General features: G+C 38.5%; 3 protein-coding genes across 6 annotated transcripts; 2 read left to right on the plus strand and 1 right to left on the minus strand.

Moving 5' to 3' along the window:
• Positions 1 to 334: 334 nt before the first annotated feature.
• Positions 335 to 9,060, minus strand: LOC111455594 (kinesin-like protein KIN-7E). Of its 4 annotated transcripts, XM_023097316.1 has the most exons (16): positions 8,774 to 9,058; positions 8,002 to 8,232; positions 7,090 to 7,427; positions 6,509 to 6,598; positions 6,308 to 6,408; positions 6,092 to 6,205; positions 5,921 to 6,002; positions 5,777 to 5,844; positions 5,604 to 5,669; positions 5,323 to 5,447; positions 4,328 to 4,664; positions 3,770 to 3,871; positions 2,851 to 3,678; positions 2,066 to 2,385; positions 567 to 920; positions 335 to 521 (listed from the first exon to the last, which is right to left on the minus strand). In XM_023097316.1, the coding sequence occupies exons 3-15, from the start codon at positions 7,307 to 7,309 to the stop codon at positions 596 to 598; spliced, it is 2,778 nt and encodes a 925-aa protein (XP_022953084.1). In that variant the 5' UTR covers positions 7,310 to 7,427; positions 8,002 to 8,232; positions 8,774 to 9,058; the 3' UTR covers positions 335 to 521; positions 567 to 595. The 4 variants fall into 4 exon arrangements, with proteins under 4 accessions (XP_022953084.1, XP_022953082.1, XP_022953083.1 ...); XM_023097314.1 differs by having other exon boundaries at positions 335 to 920; XM_023097315.1 differs by having other exon boundaries at positions 335 to 920; positions 8,002 to 8,259.
• Positions 9,061 to 13,209: 4,149 nt separating this feature from the next.
• On the plus strand, positions 13,210 to 16,392 carry LOC111455578 (zinc finger protein GIS2-like). Its single transcript, XM_023097291.1, has 4 exons — positions 13,210 to 13,341; positions 14,292 to 14,505; positions 14,963 to 15,055; positions 15,610 to 16,392. Exons 2-4 carry the CDS (start codon positions 14,375 to 14,377, stop codon positions 16,166 to 16,168), a joined length of 783 nt encoding a protein of 260 aa, XP_022953059.1. The 5' UTR covers positions 13,210 to 13,341; positions 14,292 to 14,374; the 3' UTR covers positions 16,169 to 16,392.
• Positions 16,393 to 17,664: 1,272 nt separating this feature from the next.
• Positions 17,665 to 26,550, plus strand: LOC111455618 (zinc finger CCCH domain-containing protein 19-like). Its single transcript, XM_023097351.1, has 10 exons — positions 17,665 to 19,393; positions 19,469 to 19,548; positions 20,331 to 20,518; positions 21,656 to 22,571; positions 22,661 to 22,788; positions 22,914 to 22,973; positions 23,049 to 23,099; positions 23,836 to 23,906; positions 24,173 to 24,324; positions 24,397 to 26,550. The coding sequence occupies exons 1-10, from the start codon at positions 17,844 to 17,846 to the stop codon at positions 26,439 to 26,441; spliced, it is 5,241 nt and encodes a 1,746-aa protein (XP_022953119.1). The 5' UTR covers positions 17,665 to 17,843; the 3' UTR covers positions 26,442 to 26,550.
• The last annotated feature ends 501 nt before the right edge of the window (positions 26,551 to 27,051 follow it).

Consider the following 27,051-nt stretch of genomic DNA (forward strand, 5'->3'; position numbering starts at 1 on the left):
AAATGAAAAAATCAAATAAGTTACACGTGATCAAACTATGCAACGGGATATTGATTCAAAAAAGGTTTGGAAGACGTTTTCAATTGCACATTAGAAATAGCCAAAATGTCGTGCGGATATGACTATTTTGCTCGAGCAAATCGACCCATAAGAAAGTCGGGTCATTTAAGCATGTTTGATAATAGTATTGCTCAATCCATTCTAGCCTTAATTAATTCCCGATCGACTTCTAAAAACAAACAAAACTATAACAAAAAAATAAAAATTTATAAGTGTAAGTAGTGTTTATAAGCTTAATTTTAAAAAATTAAATGATTATCGGACGAAATATTAGTTTGAAGGGTAAAAAAGAAATGAAAAAACGTGCAATTATAATGTTTCGAGTTTCACAAAATACACAACAACAAAAACTAAATCAATCAGCCTAATCTAAATTAACTTCCTAGATCAAGCAAGATTACAAGGGATTTATACAGCCCTATTACAAAATTAATGACGCTTTAGTTTCTTTCATAACTATATATTGATTACCAGTAACAAAAATACAAATGATATGGTAATTTCAGTGGAGTTATTATATGTGCAGCTCCTCAGTTCATGGAAGAGAACTCCTACTGTTCTTCCAGCTATATGATCTTCTATTTTTCAGTGGAGGTGTGATGAAGCTGAGACCAAAGTTCCCCTTGAGGGCCTGTCCTTGTTCAGCGAACTTCACAAGCTTCGCAACAATGGCGGCACTCTCTGTTACATGGTTCATGTTCTTCGAGTCGCTCCACAAGCAGTTGATGAGCTGCAGCCTTCGGCGTTTTGAATTCAACAAGATTCCCCATTGCTGGAATAGTCTCTTTCTCTCTTCTTCTGAGAATCGTTTCCGCATTAGCTTACTCAATGTTTCTCTCTCACGACGAAGATCTCTCACACTGTCTCCCGAGAAGAAAGAAAAGGAGCAAGCGTTATGGTAGGTGATATACGAAACTCGCATTGATGAAATGAAAAAGAAACGAGAAATGTTCGAATGAAGCAAACGCTGTTTGAAAGGATTTACAAATCTTATCTTTCAAGAACGATGGCTTTGACAATCATACATATTTCTACTTATTCAAACAATGGATGGAAGTTAATGATATTCTTAACATTATGCAGGTGACCTACGAAACTCATATCGATAAAATGAAGAAAAAAAAACAAGAAACGCTTAAATGAAGCAAACGCCCCAAGGAGTAACTTGAAAAGATTTGCAAATCTTTTCTTTCGAGAAAGGTTTCGAAAAACATACATGTTTAAACAATGGATGGAAGTTAATGATATTCTAACATTACACAAGTGACATACAAAACTCACATCGATAAAATGATAAGACACGAGAAATGTTCAAATGAAGCAAACGCTCCAAGAAAAAACAAAAGTTTGAAAAGATTTGCAAATCTTATCTTTTGAGAAAGAACAAACGGTTTTGAAAAACATATACTTCTTCTCATTCAAACAATGGATGGAAGTTAATGATATTCAAATGAAGCGATAAAATGATAAGAAACGAGAAATGTTCAAATGAAGCAAACGCTCCAAGGAAAAACAAAAGTTCGAAAAGATTTACAAATCTTATCTTTTGAGAAAGAACAAACGGTTTTGAAAAACATATACTTCTTCTCATTCAAACAATGGATGGAAGTTAATGCTTCTAACATTATACATATAAAACTCACGTCGATAAAATGAGAAAACGAAAAATGTTCAAATGAAGCGAACGCCCCAAGAAACAAAAGTTCGATAAGATTTACCAATCTTATCTTTCAAAAAAGAACAAGGGCTTTGAAAAACATACATATTTCCTACTTATTCTAACAATGGATGGAAGTTAATGATATTCTAACATTATGCAGGTGACATACGAAACTCGATAAAATGAAAAAGAAACGAGAACACATTGAAGCAAACGCTCCAACAAAAGTTTGAAAAGATTTGCAAATCTTATCTTTCAAGAAAGAACAAAGGCTTTGAAAAACATGCATACTTCTACGAGCACATTGTATGAAATTATAACTCAAAGATAAAACAGAGGACTAACCTTGAAGCAAAAGAAACTTTCCGGCCATCTTCCATAGCTTCATTGCCGTAATAAAATGATTGCTTCATAAAAGTCAGTCTCCTAATCTCCACTTCCATGTAAATGGAATCGGTAGGATCACCTTGGAAGAGCAAGAAAAAGTAAGTTCTGTGGACTATCGAGACGTTACAAGTTTGCCAAAGTTCAACTATCATCCTCCGCAGCCTCTGAAATTCTTGGTTCCAATCGGATGTGACTAGTGCAGCATCTTGCAATGTCTCTCCCCCTCCAGCACCATTTGAAGCCTTTAAGAGATCCAATTCGTGGCCATCCTTCAGAAACTAGTAAGAACATGCTTCTAATTGTTAGGAGAAATGATAATATTTAGACCTGAATACTAAATATCATAAGTTGATAATTTTCCATCAATATAATCAAGCAAATTGTGGGATTAAAGCAAGAGGTATAGACCAAAATGCATTGATCTAAAAAGTGGCAGGAGTTTGATATTTTCTTTCGTTCATTAAAGCGCACATGGTTGGAAATCACGGATGTCCATAATGGTATGATATTGTCCACTTTGTGCAGAAGCTCTCGTGGCTTTGCTTTGGGCTTCCCCAAAAGACCTCATACCAATGGAATAAACCTATGATCATTCTCTAAATTAGGTAACGTGGGACTCCCTCCCAACAATCCTCAACACGCACCCATATGATTACCCATCCGCAAGATATTCTGGAAACTTAGATTATCTTGGAACCATGCAATCTATTTCGAGAAAGTAAAGGAAAAAAATGCATTCTCACCTGTCCATCAGCAAGTTCTTTCCCATACTCTAAGTTGGTCATTTTCTTCAATCCGGCAACAAAGGCGTCTAAGCGAGTAACGTCTTCATCTGCCGAAGTTTTGATGCTCCGAGCACTTCCTATAGAAGACTGAGAATCAAGCCTCAGGAGGCCGTCATCAAAGACTAATTGTGGGAGTTTCCGTTCAAAACCTTCAGGTCTTCCAGGAAATCTTTGGTCAAATCCATGAGGAGGGGTGGTTTCTCCTCTACCAGGTGATAAATCAGTCGAGAGATTGGCTCTACAACTCCAGCTTCTGGCTAGCTTCAAGCTTCTGGAGCTTGACATATCAGCAGTCACCTTTGAACATGCATGGTCGCGGTAAGGACTGAACATAGAATTAATTTCTGTCCTTTTTACATTATGGAGTCTTTGCTCCGGTTGATCATTTGCTGAATTATTTTGAATCTGATGTGCTTCTCTATTCCCTTTCACAGGGGTTGATGTCATTTCATGACCATTTCCTCTAAATTCACCGTTATTAGCAGCAAGCGGTGACAAGCCATCGTCCCTGATTGACTCCCCCATTTCAATACATTGAACTTCCTTGCAGTCATCGGAATCTTCGACTATTGCAAGAGCGGTTGTTGTCATTGGACTGTGACCGGAGTAAGAGTCAAGAAACCTCTTTCCATCATCACTGTCTCCATCATAATAATGAGGATTGTTGAAGGATTTTACACCCATATCTCTATCACGAAAATCAGCCACACTTGAAGTTTCTGATGGTGAACCATCATCCTCTAAAGCATCCCTCGCTTGCAATTTGGAATAACTACTTTCGATATCCTGGAAGGAAGGCAAGCAAATGGTATGAAGAACACGAAGGCAACTGACTAGTGCAAGTACATCAAGTTAGCATTGGTCAGTAAATGTTTACCTTTCTCACGACATCATCGTGCCCAACCATACGAAGTAAATCTTCAATCCGGGATTGAGCGAGATCCCTTTGCTTTGTGAGCTCTCTAATCTCCTTGGCCATCTGCAAGATGAAACATAATGTAATCGATAAGCATTTGTCATGCTAACTTTTTCCTCCTCATGGCTACCAATTTGAGTGTGAGATAGCCAGTTTGGGTTGTGGTCTCCTTTGATCAAGCGTAGCACAAGACATCTAGCCATATATAACAGACAAAACTATTGTATAGTCTTCTCTCATGCAGTTCTCGACACCAAACTTAATTATAGAACAGATATTGATATATTCTTGAAATTAAATAGAACAAACAAATGATGGACAGGATTTTATAAACCGTTGTTCTTCAATCTCCAGAAGGGAAGTACTTGCAAAATGTCTACCTCTACTCATTATGACACAAATAAATTTCAGATCATGCCTCATTGCAAAATATATATATATATATATATATATATATATATAGAACTTCAAATTAATTCAAGCATATATCATGAGCGTGAATTCAGGTAGAATAACAACCTTCTCTATTTGTAGATCTTTCTTTTTAAGTAAGGCTGAATATTCAGAACTGGATGAAACAGGGGCAGGGGTCCTCAACTCACTCTCCAATCTGGCTACCTCTTTCTGCAAATGCTTAACCAAAGCCTTCTGAGACATGACCACGTTGACTTGTGCTTTTGTAGTCACCTCTTTTGCACAACAAGCAAACAAGAGAGTGTTTCTAGTTTGTTCAACGTGAGTTCTAGCAGGGCTCAATGTACAGATGACGGCTGTTCTAGCATTGCCACCTAAGCAGGGCTGCAATATTCGCGTCAGCTTAGAATCTCTGTAATTGATATGACCATTTCTTCCTTTGCTGCACCACATTATAACACCAAGGGTTTTAGAAATACAGAGCAGCTTCACTTACTTTGCAAATTTTACAAAAAAAAAAGAAAAAAAAAAAAAAAAAAAAAAAAAAAAAAAACAGAAAAAGAAAATATGGGAGAAGGTACACATCTGTTCGTCTACCAATTTGATGTTTTACTCCAAAAATACGTCATTGTAACAGAAGCTTATTCGAAATTTGTTCTCACAGAATATCACGGTCCTTTCCAACCATAAATGAGTTTACCCCAGATGCAAGTCCCATTGAACATCAAACTAAAATGTTATTAGGAGGGTGCTTGCTACATACATAGTGGAACATCAGGAAACTCTTAATAAACAAAGACTGCCGGGGAGCATAATTGAATATTAACGCAGTCAAAAGTCACACGACACAATAGACCAGAATGATAGATTTTAAGCTATAGTATAGGTAGGATGTACGCAAAGTCAAAAAAAAAAAAAAAAAAAAATTGTAGAATTCCATACATATAGATACCATACATAAGAAAGTTCTGTATTTCTTAGTGACAATCCATATCTATTCTTAACTCATTAGAGAATGTGCATGACACAAGCATCAGTGACATGTGGCAATTAGTAAAAATTTCAACAACGTAAAGGGAAGGAAAGATGACTTCATGTACCTTAATTTGCGAATGACAGTACCGAGAGTCAGTAAACTGCGATTTATGTGGCAGCCTTCTTTCAATCTCGCCCCTGCTGATAATGCTTGAGCTGCACGTTCACTCCCAGCTAAATCAATAAAATTCTGCCAGAAATGACGGAAGAGTGAGAAGTTAAGACGATTTGTTTCTCACACATTGAATTTCTGTTGTGTATGGAAGTCTCTTAAAAGTTGGAGGAAACGTAGTCAAAATAATAGCTGTGATTCTTCACACACAATATACAGTTAGATGGTCATTACCACACTAGCAGCAAGGGTGGTTGAATTGTCTTTTCCTAAAAACTCTCGAGCAGAACTTTCAATTGTCTGCATGAATCAACAAGGAGTTGGTGAAAATTTTATCCCTGAGATGAAAATTGAATCCCTCGATCAGATTGATCGTCAGATTAATTAAGAAGAGACGTGATGCACACCAATTTAATAATTTGATGAGATCTAGAACTTTTCTCATTCAGCGAGGTCTCTCCAATCCGTCGTTGAGCTGCACATTATAACCAGATTTCATGAAGATATGACATAATAATCAGAGACTGGCAAGATTTTTCAAAATGCTTCACCTTCACACATTGAAATGAGCTCCTTTAAATGGTTCCAGTCCCTCAAAGTTTCCTCAGTGACTTTCTCCACAACAGTCCCTCGCTGTTGATAACCAAAAACTGTGGGAAATGCCAAAATACGAAAACAATAGATTTTTTTTTTCTTTTTAAATATAAAAATAACATATCCACCTCATGGTCATCTAGCAGCCTGAGAGGAGTAGTATCTGTGCTCAGGAGGTCTCTAACAGCTTCATTGTATATCTCAATAGCTGAAAACTTCACAACAAATGCTCTTTCTTCATGCTGCAATTTGTTTTGAGGAAAAGAAAACAGACAGAGAACTCAGAATAGAGCTTGTTAACGGCATGGGTAAAGGGCGTAGTGCAATCACCAATATTAACTCACCTTTCTAATGTAATCAAATATATCTGACACTGAATGTTCAAGAATTCCGTTCATGGTGTATGTCTTTCCACTGCTTGTTTGACCATATGCAAAAATACTCGCTGGAAATTTGAAAGCATATATATTGGAGTAAGGTCTTTTCTAGTTCATTAAAAACCTTGACATGTTAGAGATCAAAGTGGAATGCAATTATATACTTACAGTTGATACCACTGACTACAGAAAATGCAATTTCTTTGGCTCCTTCCTCGTACACCTGCTTTGTAGAGCAATCACCTCCAAATACTCTATCTGTTACCAAAAAAAAAAAATATGAACAAAACATTAAATAAACCTCCTATACAATTCCATTCAATTAAAAAGTTATATCCCTATCAATGGCATCCTTCCATGGCATAATGTATAGGCATATAAATGTTAGGAACTACGACTCTCACAATAGTATTGATATTGTCCACTTTAAGTATAAGCTCTCGTGATTTTGCTTTTGGTTTCTCCAAAAAGTCTCATATCAATGGAGATGTATTCCTTACTTATAAACTCATGATCATACCAATTAGCTTTTTGAAATATTTTGAAACATGGGCTTAATTTACAAAGGGCACAGTCATGTACGTATAATACCATCGAGTGATGAAGAGAAATCCTTCAAGCTTAAATAAAAGAAACTATTAAAGGGTTCGATAAAAATGTGTGAAAGAAAGTGTCTAATTCTCATAAATGCACACTTTCAGATGTTTTACAAAGGATATTAAAAGGTGAGAGAGATTAGCATTACTTACCAAAAGTATAGGCACTTGGAAATGTGGACCCCTCCCGTAACGTATTCCGGTACAAGATACTAGTATCATTGATGCACTCCCAATCCACTGCTTCATTCATCATAATCTCCTTCTCATTCAAAGGTCTCAACCTTACTAATACAAGAATTTTCTCTTCACGGGCATTTATCCCCTGCATGTTCTCCAAGTTCATCAACTCCTCTCCGGCAACCGTCCCCATTTCTCAATGTAGCCAAACCTTCTCCCAGCCCAACAGGCCACCACCTTGATTCAGTCTATATCAATCCATAATTGTAGATACCCAAGTCATTGGGCTCGTGCTTCGCACATTTTCAGGACTGTTGACATTTATAAAGGAGAGCTTATAAGCCTTTAATGACAACAATTTCCTGCATAAAATACTACTAACATGCTAAATAAATGCTAATTACTCAAGCCATGAGTGTATTCTGATCTGACCAACCCCCTCAGCCAACCAATAGTAGAAAGATTATGAATTAATAACTTCAGCTACAAGCTAATCATGGGTATTTACCCGTCACCCGAAAAATGATGTAAAGCTAGAAAGTAGATTTATGATAATTGCCATATTATGGTTAGGCCTATGGCAATCTAGCTTGACCTTCAATTCTACGCATCCCTTTAAACCCCCTTTTCTCTTGCGGGGTATTTCCCCCAAAAAAATTCACAGATTTCATGTAAGACAGAAACCTCCCTCATAGAGAAGACCCACAAAGCTTACGGACAAATTCGAGGAATTTGAACAGGGTAAGCATTGTCATCCAACCATCAGAATGTTATTGTCATTGAATTCTCCCTATCGCTCTTCACGACAAGGTTTGGTCAGATGTTACTAGAACTGTGAATTCCGAAATAAAAATCAAGAAGACAAGGAACAAAAAAAAATCATACTGTCGAATCGTCTGTCCTTTCAGAAAACCGCTCCCGAAAACGATGCGTCCGTTCGATACAGCGATGCGGTTCAGATTTCGAATGCAATGGCCAACTTGCTCGAGAAATGGATTGGATCCTCCAAACGCCGTCGTTTTTAATATCTCGTTTTTCCTTTGGTTTCTGCCGTTTGGTCTGATCCGAATCCTCTGCTACTCTGCTGCGATTTTCGTCGTCTTAAAGCCTCGTGCGCTATAAGAAAACGACCACGTTCCAAAACTGAAAACTCCCCCGAAATATATAATAATCACAATGTGCATACCGAAATGCACGCGGAATATGGTGCGGATTGACGTTTTACGCAATGGCAGAAATATTCAATTCTAACGGTTAGCTTATCTTAATCAAAATCTCAGTTAAGCAAAGATTGTTAAACTTCTATGTCGCAATTGAACTCATTGATTTACTTCGACTCAAAGAAAACTTCTAATGCAGCATTTTCCACATGTAACAAATTACAAGGAGCTGCTGAACAATTAAAGCATCGAAAATGAAACAATACTCGGTTAGATACGTCCGAGAGGACAGATCACCGAGATGATAAAATCAGCTACGCAAACATGATAGCATGAACTTAAATCCAAATCCGAGAAGGACTCAAGGCGTAGCTTCAGAGTAAATAGAAGAAGACGAGGAAGCTTTACGAGTGGAAGAAAGCATCAAAGTGACAATCAAAGAGAGAAAGAAAATGTTTAACAAAAAAAAAAAAACGATCAGGTGAAAGCAAACGTACCGAACGTAGAAATGTGGAAATGAAAGCCGAGGAATGGACCTAGATGAAACAGTAACACAACAACGGCGACTCAGCACCGGCCAGCGGCCATAAATCGTGAAGAAGAAGGAGAATGCGGGTGACCAGAGAGGCCGCAGATTCCGGGAAATCACGGTCGAGCCGTCGCTATCAGTGTCAGTCTCACGGAGAAGATAAATTTGAGATGAATCAGTGGCCGGTGGAACCAAATGAGAATCCGATGATGGAGCGTCAACAAAGTTGAGATTTCTCTTCCAACCGCACCTCCAAGAAGAAAACTAGAGTGGAGCGAAATGACTAAAATACCCTCTCTATCTTTCGTCCTTCTCTTTCTTTATTATTTTTTTTATAGAATTAATTTAATAATAGAGTTTCTATTTTCAATAAAAATATATTTAAATTTAAAAAACTATTTAATATATTAATCATAAATTTTAATTTATGTATTTAATAAGTATTACACATACAATTGAATCTTATAAATAACTAAATAAAACAAAAGAAAAATCCTAATAATTTTTCAGACATAAAAGTAAAATATTAAATAATTAAAAGTCTACAAAACAAATATAGCAAAACTTTAAAATTAATTGACCAAATTTGTAATTTAACTTTATTTATTTATTTATTCTGTTTGTAATTTAAAAGCTGGTAGTATCACGTGATGAAAATAAAAATAAAAATAAAAATAAAAAGCTGGATAGAAAAAATTAAAAAGGAGAGGTGGGCACATATGGCGCCACGTGGCAGCGGTGTTCCCTATGTCCCTGCCTGTGACCGTTAGATCTGTGGGGAACCAATTGTTGGAGCGGCAAAGAAAGAGAAGCCTCCCAAAGCTGACAAACGAATAATAAATACTGACAGCAGCTCCCACTTTACTTTCGTTAAAAATCTGTCTTTTTTCATTTTTTACCGTCTAAATTAACTTTTACCTTTTCAGTAAATTTTAAATTTACTCCGTTAAAATTTGTATAATAAAATAACTTTCATACAATAAAATACACATTAAACCATAAGTATAGACTATTTTTAATATTTTATTAATATTAAACACATAGGTTCTCTATGAAATGAGGCATGGAATGGAGCCACTACGAAGAAGTTTCGGGAGTTATGAAGGAAACCTCGAGCTCGTATTGGTCATGGGTTGAGAACGGGAATTAAATTCTCTAAAACCTAATTTATTGTTGTTCCTCAGTAACTTGTAAAATTATAAATTTAGTCTCTAAAGGTAATATCCAAAGTTCACAATTAGTAGATATTGTCTGTTTTTGTCCGTTATGTATCGTCATCAGTCTCATTATTTTAAAACGTATCTACTAGAAGAGGGGCTAGGTCCTACTCCGACCAATGTCTTGCACTGTCCATGGAACCATCAAGATGTTCTTGCCTCTCCTGTTCGTGCTCTCGCTCGAATCCAAACTAGTCAGAATTGTGCCTGTCATTCAATTCGTGACACGGATGATGAGGGTTCACCTACCCCAATTACAGCATTCCTTTAGCTCATATGGCTTAAGATAATTCGAGTACACATAAAATGTCGTGATGCTCGTGAATTAATTATATAGTTTTATAAATAGTATGAATTATCATTAAATATATATATATATATATATATATTTTATTATTATTAGATAGAAAATTGATGGATGCGTGGAGTGGTTGTCCAATACGCATCATTTGGAGCGTGTCCGGACGTGCAGGTTGTGAACCCCCAAACCTTTGTTATTGTTTTCATGCGGTTGGTTGAGTACGGAAATTGCGCTCAATCTCAACAAACCCTAGTTTTTTTTTTTTTTTTTTTTCAATTTTTAAAAATTTTAAATAATAAGCTTAGTTTTAAATTTCAAATTTCTAATAAGTTTTTAAATGTTCGGGTCTCGTTTAGGGTATAAGGGTTGTTTTGTCTATGGTCAATTTGAACACAATGATTCTACTCGTTTACGCCCTTCATTTCAGGGTCTATCCCTCGGTGTGGTTAGTATTGTTAATCGAGGCTTGACTCCTTTGGAGTCTTAGTCATTTTTGACTGCTTGGCTCCTTTTCTTTAAGAGTTCTTTGTTCGATATTTGAGGATTTGAGAATTTACCAATCTATTGGCACGATTAAGTTTAGGGCATGACTCTGATACCATGTTAGACGAATACAACTCTCCACAATGGTATGATATTATCCATTTTGAACATAACCTCTCATGGTTTTGCTTTGGGTTTCCCCAAAAGACCTCATACCAATGGAGGTCCTCACTTATAAACCCATGATCATTCCCTAAATTAGCCGATGTGAAACTTCCATCATCCAACGAGTATTTCATAGTGTTGGGCAGTCCTTCACTTCAGGGCCTATCCCTCGGTGTGGTTAGTATTTCGTAGTGTTGGGCAATCCTTCACTTCAGGGTCTATCTCTCGGTGTGATTAGTATTCCATAGTATTGGGCAGCTAAGCTTAACCATATTCACTGGTTATGAGGGTTTTCCCGAGCCTCTTTCCTCCTCCCTTTTCTGCCCGCTTTTAGAGTTTGAAATGTATGACGTTTAGAGCATAAGGGTTGTTTGGTCCATGGTCAATTTAAACACATTGATTCCAATCGTTTACGCTCGTCACTCCAAGACCTATCCCTCTGTGTAGTTAGTATTTTATATTGTCGGGCAGCTAAGCTTATCCTTATTCACTACTCGAGACAATTTGCTATAGTCTCTTTCCTCCTTTCTTGTTCAGAAGTCGACTTTTTATATATATATATATATATAATCGTTACCTAATCATTTAAATTAGTTTTAATTTATATGTACTAAATTTTATTATCCAATAATTTACGAAATAAAAAAATAAATAAAATTACAATGAGGAGCATGAATTAGTGGCGTGATAGAAGGCACTTGAAAGGGGAGCATTAGAATTGGACTTGGAAATGATCAAACCTTTACAAAGAGTTTATAAATGAAAGTCAAAAAGACGACATCATCATCATTATTATTATTATTATTTTTTTAATCTTTTCAACTATTTTTATATTCACTTATATTATATCTGAATGAGAATGATCTTATAAATAAAATGACTAAAAAATGCAGAAAATATAAGTTACTTTCTATATCAACAATGTACACATTTCTTTTCGGTGACCTAATTATACGAGCTCTATAGCTAAGCATGTTTTACTTTGACTAATTTTATGCTTGACGTTGTCCTACGAACTTTTTGGTAACGGTGGGTGGTAGTGAGTGTCGACAACGGTATTCACCGGTATGAAGTTGGCTAGAAAAGGACGAACATTTTGGAAAACGCAAAAAAAAAAAAAAAAAAAAAAATTTATAATTGTTAGAATATTTCTTTGCTTAGCTGCCACGGCAAGTTGAGAGAAAGGTTACAAAACATTTTAATTGGACCAAACTATACAAATTATATTCCATTTATATAATTTATTTTATTTTTATATTCACATTTTTAACATTAATTCTATAATTCGAAAAAAACCATATGTTAGCCATGGTTTTAGGATCAATTAAATTATATAAATGTAAATTTGTCGAAAATTATGTTTTACTTTTTTTATTAATATATATATATATTATGAAAATTGCAAAAGCGTAGGTTTTATCATTGCATTATTATTATCCTTTTACAATTAGGGGTGTACATTCAACCCGACAATTAGACAATTCGGACCAACTCAATTCGAACTATAAAAGTTGAGTTGGGTTGGATCAGCTTTTCGAGTTCGTTTGAGTTCGTTTTTTTAAACGACTCGATTCGGTTTCAAGTTCGTGGGACAAAATCTTTAATTTGACCTGAACCAAATAAAAATATTTAAATATACTAAAAAGTTTCATAAAAAATATCGAGGGTCATTTTCAGTGAATAATTTAATTAAAGAACATTAATAAATTTCTGAAAAATTAATAAATTTTTAAAATTTATGGAACTTATTATAATAAAAAAAAATTGTTAATTATCCCAAACCATTATTTGAGTGAAGCAGTGTAATTAAATTTAACCGCTCAATCTCACAACTAGCAAATGTTATCTACTTTACTCTATTACTTATCGAGAAACTGTAAAGATGAGGGCAAAACACGATAGGGGATGAATGCATTCTTTTCTCTCTTATAATACAATAAGACTAGAACGAGTCAAATAATAAGCTGCAACTACTCTTATAATTAATTAATTAATTAATTTTAATCACTACGTACAAATTTTCATTAATTCACTAATAATAACTATTTTAGAATTATTTTACGCACATTATTATATTTTATAATTAAAATGAAAATCCGGAAAATATTATTCTTTTCAAGAAATATATTAGGCCCAAGAATCAAGGCCCAAAACATATTGGGCTTAACCAGTTGGCAAATCGAGGCCCAATAATATTACCTTCCACTTTGTTCGATCCGATATCAGTCGACACTTGCAAATCTTCGCTCTCGACCAGCTGTTTTACTACTGCGAGTCTCGTCCCCGCTGCGGCTTTGTTCGTAATTTTTGCGTCTTCAGCCATTTGAGCTACGGCAGTATCAGCCACAAGCACGTAGCCATTGATATTAGGTTCGTTTCTCTTTCATTTCTGATTTACATTCTTGTCGTATGGTCTCTATGTCTAGAGGCTTAGGGTTCATTATTCGTTAATTTTCTGTAGTGTATGTAGACGCATATTCTCCATAATTGCCATGAAAAGTTTGGTTTTCTTTATGCACTCTCGTTTTTATGATTTTCCGATGCATCGTGTTGCTTCTGCTTGCTTCTGCTTGCTTCTTTCTCTTCGGGATTACATGATGGAAGTGGTTTTTGAGTTACAGCGCTGTAGATTACATGTTGAGATAATCTAGAGGTCCGTGAATTGTGTTTGTTTTCAGTTGTTGTTGTTGAGTAGTGAATGTTTTTGGTATAATTTCTCTCAACGAATATGAAATTTCTCTTTATGTGCCAACTGATCACGTCTGCAAAGATCTCGTGATTTGTGGCAGTTGTACTTATTATTTGCGTTAGCGTTGCTTAGTAGTTCGTGTGTTGGCTTTGCTTGTTTCTATTAGAATTTTTAACGGCTGCACAAATTGACTGTAGAACCTGTTCTGCAAAATTAGTAATTAGTTAAAGAGCTGTTTCCAAAATGATCACTCGTGGTGGGATTACCAGTTGTAAACTATGCAATTTTCGAAAATCGTTGACACAAATGACTTACTAGTTGTAATAGTGAAAGAAGTCGATGCAGCAATATGGAATGTGAATGTTAGTGGGCGTTGTTCGTGGATGATCCACTACTGGACGAATTCTTAGCTTGGTGATGTGTTGGTAATGTTAACTTCAGCCATTCTTGAAATTGTATGAAGAATGTAGTTGAGGAATTGGATGTTGTGGGGATGTGGTGTTTGCTTTGTTGGAATTTTACTACTTTGTTGAATGGGATTGGAAATTGGCGTTTTCTATTTGAAGGGAAGAGAAAGCGTTTGGTTTGGATTCATGGATATGAATTTGGTGTGTGGTTGTTATATGGGCAGGGAGGAGGCAGCATCGGTGTGATATTTTGGTGGTGGTGGTGGTGGTGGTATTTTCGCGTATCAGTGGGAATAAGTATTTGGAAATGAGTTCAGATAGCAGGAGTCGAAGCAGGAGCAGGAGCAGGAGCAGGAGCCCACTGGATCGTAAAATCCGGTCTGATCGTTTTTCATATCGTGATGCACCATACAGGAGAGAATCACATCGGGGTTTCAGGTTTCTGATTCTGATAAATTATGTATTTATCTCATATCTTATAGGTAGGATGGGGAAGAATTTGCAGTTGTGTTTTTTAAATCCATCTTTGGCTGTGGACATACCTTCCCCCGTCTTTTTTTGTGTACATTTCATTCGTTCATCAATTCGTATCTCGTTTCTTCTCAATACATGCATAGATACCTATCACACACATGGTCATGGAGTCTGTTTTAAAGGAATTATGTAGCCATTGCATTATTGGGTTTGCATATTTTGTGCTTGTCGAACTCGACAAATCTCTGCATTTACCATGCTTGAGCAGACATGGGCTTTCTCCTGCACCCCTACAATCTATGTAATATCCATGTTATACTAATTGTATGGTAATTGTATTTGATGTTTATGTTTCCGACTTTCGGACACGACCATGTATTAGTATGAAAAGTTGTTAATCTTAATCTGATTTTATTGCCAGTCGAGATAATCTTTGCAAGAACTGCAAGCGGCCTGGCCATTTTGCAAGAGAATGCCAAGATGTCGCAATTTGTCACAATTGTGGTCTCCCTGGGTAAGGAAACTTGATCTTATGCTTATTATCTTTGTCGCCTATTCAGATACATACGCTTATTATCTTCGTCGCCTATTCGGATACATACGCTTATTATCTTCGTCGCCTATTCGGATACAAATGGGAGAATACTTATTTTTTTTATGTACTTAAATATTCACCATTCTACTGGCATGCTATATTCCATTCTACTTGACATGAAAATTATGAATTTGGTTCCATTCTACTCGGTTTCACTAATCTTAATTTAGAATTTGAGATTTGAAGTTGACTCGAGGATATATTGTAAGATGCTATCAAGCAGGTTTTATGTGATTTAGGTCGGTGAGTGATTTTGAAATGGTTAAAATCACTTCAAAACATGGTTTTAATCATTTGCAATGAATTTTGCTGACACGAAAATCACATTCGAAGGATTTAAAACATGTCTTTGAGTAGTGATTTTAATCATTTCAATAGCACTCCTAAACATGGTTGAATCGGGTTATAATTGCATATTTGGCATACATTTGGTTGAACAATGACCCCCTTTTACTTATCACTTGATCTACTAGGCATATTGCTTCCGAGTGCACGACAAAGTCGCTATGTTGGAACTGTCGAGAACCCGGTCACATGGCAAGTAGCTGCCCTAATGAAGGCATCTGCCACACCTGTGGCAAGGCAGGACATCGGGCCAGGGAATGCACGGCTCCTCCGCTCCCCCCTGGCGACTTGAGGCTTTGCAATAATTGCTATAAGCAAGGTCATATAGCAGCTGATTGTACTAACGAGAAGGCGTGCAACAATTGCAGGAAGACAGGCCATCTTGCTCGCGATTGTCCAAACGATCCTATTTGCAACTTGTGTAATGTATCAGGGCATGTGGCCAGACAGTGTCCGAAGTCCAACGTCCTCGGAGACCGAGTCGACCGAGGCAGTGGCGGTGGCAGTGTGCGTGGTGGTGCTGGTGGTTACCGGGATGTTGTGTGTAGGAAATGCCAGCAGCTTAGCCATATGAGTAGGGATTGCATGGGCCCTTTGATGATCTGCCATAACTGCGGGGGACGAGGTCACCTGGCATACGAATGCCCTTCTGGTCGGTTTATGGACCGTTATCCCCGGAGGTACTGATGATCAAAAGAGATAAAATCACACGTCCTCGACGAGGTTAGACCTTCAGATTTTGCTGGGAGTTTAGATAATCTGAGAACTAAACTTTATAGATTGCTCTACTCGGATGCATTGTAGTATTTGCTCGTGCTATTATTCCGAAACATTGCTATGCGGTTTAGACGATGAATTTTCGGTTTCATTGATCTTGGTTCTATGGTTCTAAATGATAAATATTTAAGAAATGTAGTATTTTATGCCATAAATTCAATTTATTTGTATTAAACTTAAAAAATATGTAATACAATATATTATAAATTATATGATGGTGTAAAGTAATAATAATGTAAAGTTCTCATTTGTAACGGCGAGGCTCACGGTTTGCAGATATTGTAACGGTCAGGCTCACTGTTAATTATGTAAAACCTTTAGGGGATGCTTGAATGGGAAAACTCAAAGAGAACAATATCTACTAGCGGTTAAAACGGGGAAGCTGGAAAGAGAAAGTCTAAAGAGAACAATATCGGTTAGTAGTGGGCCCACTCGAGTGTGGAAACCTTTTCCTAGCATTTTAAAAGCTTGAGAGGAAGCGACGAAGTTCTTAATTATAAAGACCCAGTTCCACCGCTAGCAGATATTGTCCTTTTTGGGTTTTCCGAAGTTTCTACACCCTTATAGCCACCTCGACCAATGACCTAACTCCACCAGATAGGTCGCTTGAAAAAAAAAAACCGCTAGCAGATATTGTCCTTTTTGGGTTTTCCGAAGTTTCTACACCCTTATAGCCACCTCGACCAATGACCTAACTCCANGGTCGCTTGAAAAAAAAAAAAAAAAAAGAAGTTTCCACACCCGTATAAATGGGTGTTTTGTTATTCTCTCCAACCAATGTAACGACATGCCACCTCGACTAACAAGCTAACTCCACCGGATAGGTCGACTTGACATGGACAAGTCATCCAAGAATGGGCCGGACATGGAATTCCACCGAAATTATACTTCAAATAGGATAAAATTAAAGAATTCAAAGTTATTTTCTTTATGTTTTCGAATCATCATGGATCAATATTGCATCAGTTGCACATTTTAATTAAAGCATAAGAAGTATATCAACAACATCTTAATATACTAAATATAAAGTATACGAATCATATTAAATGCAAAAATGATATACTCGATATTACGTATATCAGTGACACGATAAGTCTACCAAAATAATAAAACTCAGACTGTTCTCGACTGTCTTAGCGTTATGGTTTAGGACAATCGAACACAAAGTTTCGTATGGGTTAATATATATTCTTCTCGAACTTATTGCATTTTATTTATATTGCTTATAATAATTAATAAAAAGAAGTAGAAGGGTATATTTGGAAACTAAAGAATATTTAGGGAAAGATTACCCTTGGGCTAATTTTTTTTTAATAGTGATTTTGACATTAAGAGGGTTATTTATGTAATTATACCGAATTACGGGCCTATATAATGGATCATTATCTTTGTTCACAAAGAAAAAAAAAAAAAATCAAATTGAAAAAACAAGGCAAATCTTCGAAGAGGAGCGAAACTCAAATGTTCTGCAAACGCTCTTATTTCTTGGACCGTAAATTTTGTTAGAGGGGGAAGTGGATCTTAAAACCCTAGGGTTTCAATTCCTGGCCATTGTTCCTAATTTTTAATCCAATTCTGTTTCTGAATGGAAACCGAAGAAGATGATTCTTCGAAACACGAACAAAAATCTCCTCTGTATGTCGAAGATGGAATCTTGGATGTTAAGTGTGACGTTCATCGGGAGCTTCAGAGCAATGAAGAACATGAAGAACAGCATTGTGTGTTTAAGTCCTCCATTGTCGAAACGGAGTTTCCAGTTAATACGAGCGTTGAATCTTCACCGGCCGGAGATGCAATTATCGGGGATGAGAGTCTTGCGGCGGATACTTGTTTAGAGATGAAGAAGGATGTGGCGGAGGAGATAGAGATAGCGGAGGAGAAGGATTTTCGTAACGTTATTGAGGATGTGGCGGAAGATTCTATGAAGTTGGAGACGGCGTTATTGGAGCAAAGGGATTTCGATGATATGAAAGAGAATACAGGGGAGGAGGAGGAGGAGGAGAAGGCTGTGACTGAATTTGTGGATGGCGAGATGTTAAATGAAACGGTCTTGGTTGGTGTAGCTGAAAATCAGGTCGAGGGCGACGTTTCGATGGCGAATTTTCCAGAGGACACGGTCGGAGAAGGCTCGGGTGCAGTTGGCTGTGCAGAGACAACCGTGAAGACATGCCTGAGTGATGTTTTGGCTGAGGAAACGCTTGTAGATGGAGCTGATGCTTCCAATTTGGTGCATAAGACAGTGGAGGAAGAGAATGCTGATGACTCCGATGACTCGAAGGATACAGAGGTTCCAAAGCAAGAAAATTTTTCTTTGGAGGAAAGGGAATTAGGCATCCCGGTTCGGCTGGAAGAGAACTCTGAGTTAAAAGATAGTTTGGTAGATGAGGCTGTGGTGGAGGAGGGACCGGCGACAAATTTAGCGGATAGCACAACGGATGAGGTGGGGCTGCCACATTTTGCTGGGAAGATCGATGAGGCGGTAAATGTAGAAAATGCTGAAGACAAGGCTGCTGAGATGGACGGAATATGTATGGGAAACAAGGCTACCAATGTGGCGATGATGGAGAATTCGGCACACGAGACCCCAGAGATCAAGGCAGTAGACATAGCCGACTATGGTATCGAGGCGTTGAAGATCGAGAACGTGGAAGATAAGGAAGTGGGGGTTAAGGGATTGGGTTCGGCCGATGAGAGCGTTGAGCTTGGAAAGATTGAGAATATGGCAGGCGAGACTGCAGAGGCCGAGGGAGTGCAAGTGACAGACTACATCCCGGAAATGGTAAAATCGGAGAACGTGGAAGAAAACAAGACTGCACAAGTTGAGGAAATAGCTATGGCCGAAGAGACTGCAGAGGCCGACGACGACATGGTTTATTTGGTGGATGAAGGGATTGGGTCGGAGGAGACTGATGCAAACATGACATACTTGGTGGAGGAGACAGAAGCAGGAGAGGAGGCTGAGGAGATGGATATTACGGAGGAGGTCGATGAGGCAAATAAAGGTAGCAGTGGTGCGAAAAGGAAGCGTGGAAAGAATTCTAAAGCTCCAGCTAGAGCGCCTTCTAGGAAGAAGGTGGAAGAGGACGTTTGCTTTATTTGTTTTGATGGGGGTGACCTTGTACTCTGTGATCGCAGGTTAGTTTTACAGGAACATCCCAAATCGATATTTTGTTTCGATTATACGTTGATCTTTTATTTCCTTGGTTTCAGAGGTTGTCCCAAGGCATACCACCCTTCTTGTATTAATCGCGACGAGGCATTCTTCCGAGCCAAGGGTCGATGGAACTGTGGTAATGTGCTGTCTTATATTACATATTCTTCCCATATGTTCTCGATTTATTAGAGTTGCATTCGTTTAACAGCGCGTTCCTGATGTTTTCTTCTTCTTTTGGATATTATGTTTAGCTGCTCATTCAATTGAAACTGAAAGGCATTATCTGGTAGTTCTAGGTAGAAAGGAATTGAGGGTTTTTGTTTCTATAAGGATCATCGATTATTAATGAGGATCATCGATTATTCATGAGGATCATCATGCTGTTCTTCGGGGTTTTTTCGTTCTTTGTTTTTTTTTTCTTTCTTTTTTGTGTAACTTGTAGAGGTTTTTTTAATCATCTTGGCGTGCGTGGATGGCCTCTGCTCTTTCCTACTATGTTTGGTAAAGGGATTCTCGTTTTTTTTTTATGTTTACGAAAAGGAAGTCTTTGCACCCAGATTTATCGTCTACATGCAGATGGCTGCCGAGTATTTTGATGTAGATTTTAAGACATCCAAGCGACTTATACTATGATGTTCTGGAATCAGGAATTATATAGCAACTCAGTTTCTTCAGCATCTTCTCTCTGTATATATAAAAAAGTTGGAATAACCATGCTTGTTCATTGTACTGTATTGCCTATGTAAAAACGTTGCACACAAGAAACCGTGTTTCTTAAAGAACGAGAGAAAGTGTCGGACTTTACTAAAGGAAAAAGGTGTCTAGATTCGACTCGGTTTCTTAATTATATATGAAGTGTGCTTCAAGAGTAGAGCATTTTACTAAGCCCCAGTTTTCTTTTATAATGGATGATTTTAGGTTGGCATCTTTGTAGCAACTGTGAGAAGACTGCCCACTACATGTGTTACACATGTACATTTTCCTTGTGCAAGAGCTGCACAAAAAATGCTGTTATTTTATGTGTTAGAGGGAACAAAGGCTTCTGCGAGGCGTGCATGAGATTTGTTATGTTGATCGAAAAGAAGGAGCAGGGGAATACCGAAAAGGTACGAAAATTCATGAATACTGTTGAGAATTGCAAATAAATTCTTCATATTACTTCTTGTCTTCATTTTATCAGTGTAGCTTTTGTTAGCTTAGTTTTTTGGATGCTCGTGTCGTTTTATCTCAATTAGTAAACAACTATGAAATACCAAAGAAAGGAAGGGGGAGTGTGATAAAGCTTGTGGGAATAACTCACAAAGAGGTTTAGCCCTCACCGACTAATCCTCCGAAAAATAAGTATTAGCCCCATCCTCGACCAAGCGTTTTACTAATTGGTACAAAAAAGGAATGCAATGTAGTAGTGGTCTAGACGCTTTTACTAGAGTTTCAACAAACCACTAGGAGTCTTGTGAGTTCCCGCATCAGTTGGGGAGGAGAACGAAGCATTCTTTATAAGGGTGTGGAAATGTGATGCCCACATTGGTTGGGGAGGATAACAAAACACCCTTTATAAGGGTGTGGAAACCTTCCCCTAGCAGACGCGTTTTAAAGCCTTGAGGGGAAGCCTGAAAGGGAAAGTCCAAAGAGGACAATATCTGCTAGCGGTGGGCCTGGATCGTTACAATATCAGAGTCAGACACTGGACTATGTGCCAGCGAGGAGTCTGTTCACCAAAGGGGGTAGACACGAGACGGTGTGCCAGTAAGGACGCTGGGCCCCAAAGGGGGTGGATTTGGCGGGGGTCCCTCATCGATCGGAGAAAGGAAAGAGTGCCAGTGAGGACACTGGGTTCCGAAGGAGGGTGGATTGTGATGTCCCACATTGGTTGGGGAGGAGAACAAAACACCCTTTATAAAGGGTGTGGAAACCTTCCCCTAGCCGATGCGTTTTAAAGCCTTGAGGGGAAGCCCGAAAGGGAAAGCCCAAAGAGGACAATATCTGCTAGCGGTTGGCTTGGGTTGTTACGGGAAACCTCTCCCTGCCCAGGAAATCTCTCCCTAGCAGATGCGTTCTAAAAACCTTGAGTGGAAACCCAAAGAGGACAATATCTGCCCGCGGCGGGCTTGGGCCATTACAAGTCCACTCAAAAGGGTGTGGTCCATACCTACTCACAATCAATTTTGGTGGTTTCTTAAAAAAAAATTTAATCTTTACCGAACCTCAATTTTGCTTATTTTGTCGTTCTCGTGCTTGTGTAGGGCCAAATTGATTTTAATGACAAAAATAGCTGGGAATATCTTTTCAAGGAGTACTGGACAGAGATGAAGGGAAAACTTTCTCTAACTTTTGACGAACTTGTTCACGCAAAAAACCCGTGGAAAGGATCTGAGACGCTGACTAACAGACCCGATTCACCTAGTGAGCTATGCGATGTTGATGGAGGATCAGATTTGGATGTTTCTGAAAATGAAGAATCTGGTAGCTCTAAGAGAAAAAAAGCTAAGAAAAAGTCAAAATCTCATGCAAAGGAAATGAGTTCACCTAGTATGCCAGTTATACCTGATTCTCAAGGGCTATCCACGGATACCGATGTCGAGTGGGCATCTAAAGAGCTCTTGGAGTTCGTAATACACATGAAAAATGGCGATAAAACCGTTTTATCTCAGTTTGATGTTCAGGCTCTCTTATTAGAATATATTAAAAGAAATAAGCTTCGTGATCCTCGACGGAAAAGTCAGATCATTTGTGATTCAAGACTCGAGAATTTATTTGGAAAGCCACGCGTGGGACATTTTGAAATGTTGAAGCTCCTAGAGTCACACTTCCTCATCAAAGAAGATGCCCAGATAAATGACTTCCAAGCGAGTGTCGCCGATACCGAATCTAATCAGTTGGAGGCTGATGGGAACACTGATGCGTCGGGGAAGACTAAGAAAGAGAAGAAACGCAGGTATCGGAAAAAAGGTGAAGAGAGAGGAATGCAGAGTAACCTTGATGACTATGCAGCCATTGATACTCACAACATTTACTTGATTTACTTGAGACGTAATTTGGTGGAATATCTGATTGAAGACGAGGAGAGTTTTCACGACAAGGTTGTTGGTTCTTTTGTGAGGATACGAATATCGGGCAATGCACAAAAACAAGATTTATATCGGCTGGTTCAAGTTGTAGGTAAGAATCGTGCCTTTACCGACCATTTGCTTCGTATAAGAACGCATAGAATCATAGAAGTAACATTTAAGTTGTTGAAATGTTATCAGGTACAAGCAAAGCATCCGAGCCTTATAAAGTCGGTAAAAAGATGACGTATATCATGCTGGAGATCTTGAATTTGAATAAGACAGAAGTGATTTCAATCGATATTATCTCAAATCAAGAGTTCACAGAGGTAATTTTAATACAAATTTAGTGTTCGAACGTCATCTTAGAACTCGATTACCAGCAAAGAAAGTGTAGTTTTGATTTCTTTGGCCCGTTCGTTTTGTTTGATCTTTTGTTTTTCGGGGTGCTCAGGAGGAGTGCAAGCGTCTCAGGCAGAGCATCAAGTGTGGAATCCTTAACCGTTTGACTGTGGTAATTTTCGAGCTTCTCGTAAAATAATAATAATAAGAGTTCAAGCTTTGTTGAAATATCAATTCTCCCTTGTAGGGTGACCTCCATGAGAGAGCAATGTCCCTTCAAGATGCTAGAGTAAAGGATGTAAGTATTTGATTGTTAATGGTTTCTTTTCTTTTCTTTTCTTTGTTCCTTTTGTTCTGTATAAGAACTTATGCTACCAAGATTTTTAGTAGAAATTGATTTAGTTTGACTGATCATGTTGGTATATAAGAAGTGTTGTGAAAAACCGATCTGAAGAAATTAGGAAGATTTATACGGATCGTGACGTTAGATTGTTCATTTGCACTATGTTGTGAAATTAAACGGTGCCAACTTTGGCTCGCATCTACCCAATGATCTTCATGAGACCGAGTAAAAGCTAGCGACTTTATTTTTCATATTTCTTGTCTGTTTGACGCATCCCACCAATCCTAACCGAAAGGGTGAGATGATGCCATGGCGGTGCCTGACCCTGACCTTGATTGCTCAATTGTTAACCGAGCTAAACTATTCCCCCGGCTTTCTTTTTAGATAAAATAATCTTTCTATGCCTAATAAATAGCGGTGAAATTACTTTCTTTCGAGTGATTTGATTCATTAATAGGGGACTATCTCATACCATAGGAAGTTGCTTCTTAGAATGCATCGGTCAAGGTCAAGCACAGGCTGACCACTGATTCGAGAAAAATGGGTTTAGAGTCAACACCTAGGCATAGGGCCCCTTAGGACTCAAGAATTTGACTCCGCACGTTTAAGCTTTTTGGTTTTTTGATTTGTATTTTAGATATCAATTGTTTGCCTTCTAGTTGACTTTTTTCGTTGTATGCCTCGCTTACAGTGGATGGAAACCGAGATAGTTCGACTAAGTCATCTTCGTGATCGAGCAAGCGAAAAAGGGCGACGAAAAGAATATCCTTTTTTCAATAGTTCGTTGAATTATAGTTGAATTTTACTTGTAAAAAGGAGATGTTTTTTGGTAGAATCACTCTCGTTTAGGTACTTCAAAACAGATTGTCACGGGAAGTATACAAATCCTCTCTCTTTTCGTCTTCGAATGATCTCGAAATTTCTCTCGTTCCACACGTGCTATGAATCCCGACCTGATAATCCTGTGTCGTACACTCTGGATAATGAGATATATAATGCTATGATTATTTTCCTTGACTTCTCTAAACGCTTAGGGAATGTGTCGAGAAACTACAGCTTTTGAAGACGCCGGAGGAGCGGCAGCGCAGACGAGAGGAAATACCAGAAATACATGCAGACCCTAATATGGATCCAAGCCATGAATCTGAAGATGAAGATGAAGCAGATGATAAGAGACAAGGTCTTTTTTCTCTTGTTAATTCATATTTCTTTTTCATTAGCCAGCCAATATAACATAATGTGTTGCATGTAGAAACCTATACGTCGTCGAGAGGCACGAGCTTTGGCAGGAGGACGAGGGAGCCGGTTTCTCCTGGAAAAGGAGTTTCAAATTTGAACGATTCCTGGAGCGCGACCAGGAACTTTTCAAACACGACTCGGGACTTGACCAGGAACTCGTCTGGTAAAGGCTTCTCGATCCAAGGCGACGATGCCATTGGTTCTGGTGAAATCATAAATGAAAATTCTTGGAGTCAAGGAAGAGATAGAGATGTTAAACAAACAAACAAGTGGGACAAGCAACAAGTTTCACCCAGTTCGGATATTGCTGCTAGGAATATCTCGTCCGGGGCAGCAGCAGCCGAGTTGTCTTCTGCATCTCACTCGGTGAATCCAGCAGCATCTCCATTGGTTGGAACTACACAGAATGCTGCTGCCATTGTTAATGAAACCGAGAAGATATGGCGTTATCAGGATCCGTCTGGGAAAGTTCAGGGACCGTTTTCGATGGTGCAGCTACGTAAATGGAGCAACACAGGCTATTTTCCTGCAGACTTGAAAGTATGGAGAGCCTCAGACAAGCAAGATGACTCCCTGCTTTTGACCGATGTCTTGGCTGGGAAGATCCCGAAGGACACTCCATTGACGAATAACAGCTTCCAAGCAAACACGCATGCTTCTTCATTTGTCGGGAAGCCTCAGGGAGGAGCCGTTTTGCAGTCAGGTATGGATGGTCAGAATACTAATCCGACTTCTTATGGCCAGTCGTCTGGAGGAAGATGGAAATCTGAAAATGAAGTTAGCCCTACGGGTAGACCTGCCTCGACTCCGGTAGAAGTCCCCAGGTACTCGGGAGACCGATGGTCTTCTGACCACGGTATTAAGAACTTCACAAGGCTTCCTTCTCCTACTCCCAGCTCAGGAGGAACAAAGGAGCAGCAGCAGCAGCAGCCATTTCAAGTGGCTGCATCGTTCTTGCACAATTCTTCACTTATGCAACGCTCTGAAAACGACTCGTTACGCTCGAATTCTGGCCTGAATTCAGCCGAAAAGGGCACGGGTTTAGGTCCTATGAATGTGCTTCAAAATCATCATTCTCAGCCAGTAAGACAATCACCTATCATGGGTGATGCTTCGGTCTATCCAGCTGCAGATATCAAAAGCATTAGCGCAAATCTTCATTGTTTAGTACAATCCATCAACAATCGTAATACTCCTATGGAAGCTCAAGGACATGGGTCTAGCGCTGTTCACAATGCACCATCTCTCAAACTTGAATCAAACCTTTCTTCTACCATGCCACCAGCACAAACTCTTCCGAGTCGTTGGGGGGAGATGCCCCCTGCTACGTCGTTCAGTGCAGGAGGTTCAACCACGAGTTTCTCCATGCCCGGTTTGACGAGTTTTCCATCCTCGGACCCTTGGCGATCTACGCCTCCTATTCCCAGTAACCTGCCGCACATTCAGTCTTCAACTCCAGCCAATCTACCTCGGGGAATGGGTGCTCCAGACGGCCAAAGTACCGTTCCACGACTGGGCTCGGAGACTCCGAACCCAGGCTGGGGATCAATGCCAAACATGGATCGAGGTTCAATTGCAGCACCACCTCCAAATGCTACTGCTGGTATGATGTGGGGAACTGCTCCTCCTCCTACAGGTACAAACCCAGGTTGGATTGCTCCAGGTCAAGGACCACCAACCGGAAACAACCTCCAAGGATGGTCCGCGCATGGCCCGGTGCCACCTCCAGTAAACGCTACTCCGGGATGGGTTGCCCCCAGCCATGGACCAATGCCACCTATGAACATGAATCCCAGTTGGCCCGTCCCGTACCCGAATCAGAACATGTGGGGTAACGAGCACGGTAGAAATGGGGATAGATTCTCGAATCAAAAGGACGGTGGCTCTCACGGCGGAGATCCGGGGAACGGAGGTAAATCATGGGGGATGCAACCATCTTATGGTGGTGGTGGTGGTGGGAGTTCTTGGTCTCCTTATAATAAAGCACAAAAACTGTGCAAATACCATGAAAGTGGACACTGCAAGAAAGGAGGTGCTTGTGATTACAGGCACAACTAGAAGGCATTTAGTTAATATTTGAGTGACAGTCATTAGAGATCTCAACTAGTTTTGTATAGTCCTCTTATTAATGTTATACATGTGATGCTTTTGCTGTTATTTGTTCTTCGAGCTTCATTTTTCGGTTTCGAGCTTCATTTTTTATTACTCTCTCGGGATTTTCAGTTAGGTTAAATTACAAATTTAGTTTTTAAACTTTAAAAAACGTTTATCGGGTTAATGAACATTCCATTTTGTACTAAAAAATCTCAATTAATATCTCTAAGATCTTAATTTTGTAATTAAGTGTCGTTTAAATGTTTATTAGGTTCATGAACTTTCCCGTTAGTCGTTAAATGTGGATTATATCAAAGATTTATTAATCTAAACTTATTAGATTAAATTCTCAACCTAAAAAATAATAACTTTTAAAAAAACCCCTTTTTCGTCTTTGCATTTTTATTAAAAAAAATTATATTTTTTAATTTGTAATTTCGTAGATATAATAGTTTAGTTTCTAAACTTTAGTAGGTAATAATTTAATAATTATACTTTTAAATTTATTATAATATAGTCCTTATCGTAAAGAATCTCAATTTTATTATGTAACGTGATCATTACAGCCAACATC

Source organism: Cucurbita moschata, unplaced genomic scaffold (assembly GCF_002738365.1).
Source record: "Cucurbita moschata cultivar Rifu unplaced genomic scaffold, Cmos_1.0 Cmo_Scf00017, whole genome shotgun sequence".
NCBI lineage: Eukaryota > Viridiplantae > Streptophyta > Magnoliopsida > Cucurbitales > Cucurbitaceae > Cucurbita > Cucurbita moschata.

Coding starts and splice junctions, on each gene's coding strand:
- LOC111455594 (XM_023097316.1), bottom strand. CDS start 7,309: ATGGGGACGGTTGCCGGAGAGGAGTTGATGAACTTGGAGAACATGCAG. Junction 6,409..6,508: donor TGTAGTCAGTGGTATCAACT/GTAAGTATATAA, acceptor TCAAATTTCCAG/CGAGTATTTTTGCATATGGT. Junction 4,665..5,322: donor ACTGTCATTCGCAAATTAAG/GTACATGAAGTC, acceptor AATGTGGTGCAG/CAAAGGAAGAAATGGTCATA.
- LOC111455578 (XM_023097291.1), top strand. CDS start 14,375: ATGAGTTCAGATAGCAGGAGTCGAAGCAGGAGCAGGAGCAGGAGCAGG. Junction 14,506..14,962: donor GAATCACATCGGGGTTTCAG/GTTTCTGATTCT, acceptor TTTTATTGCCAG/TCGAGATAATCTTTGCAAGA. Junction 15,056..15,609: donor CACAATTGTGGTCTCCCTGG/GTAAGGAAACTT, acceptor TTGATCTACTAG/GCATATTGCTTCCGAGTGCA.
- LOC111455618 (XM_023097351.1), top strand. CDS start 17,844: ATGGAAACCGAAGAAGATGATTCTTCGAAACACGAACAAAAATCTCCT. Junction 22,789..22,913: donor CAAATCAAGAGTTCACAGAG/GTAATTTTAATA, acceptor CGGGGTGCTCAG/GAGGAGTGCAAGCGTCTCAG. Junction 23,100..23,835: donor AAGATGCTAGAGTAAAGGAT/GTAAGTATTTGA, acceptor CCTCGCTTACAG/TGGATGGAAACCGAGATAGT.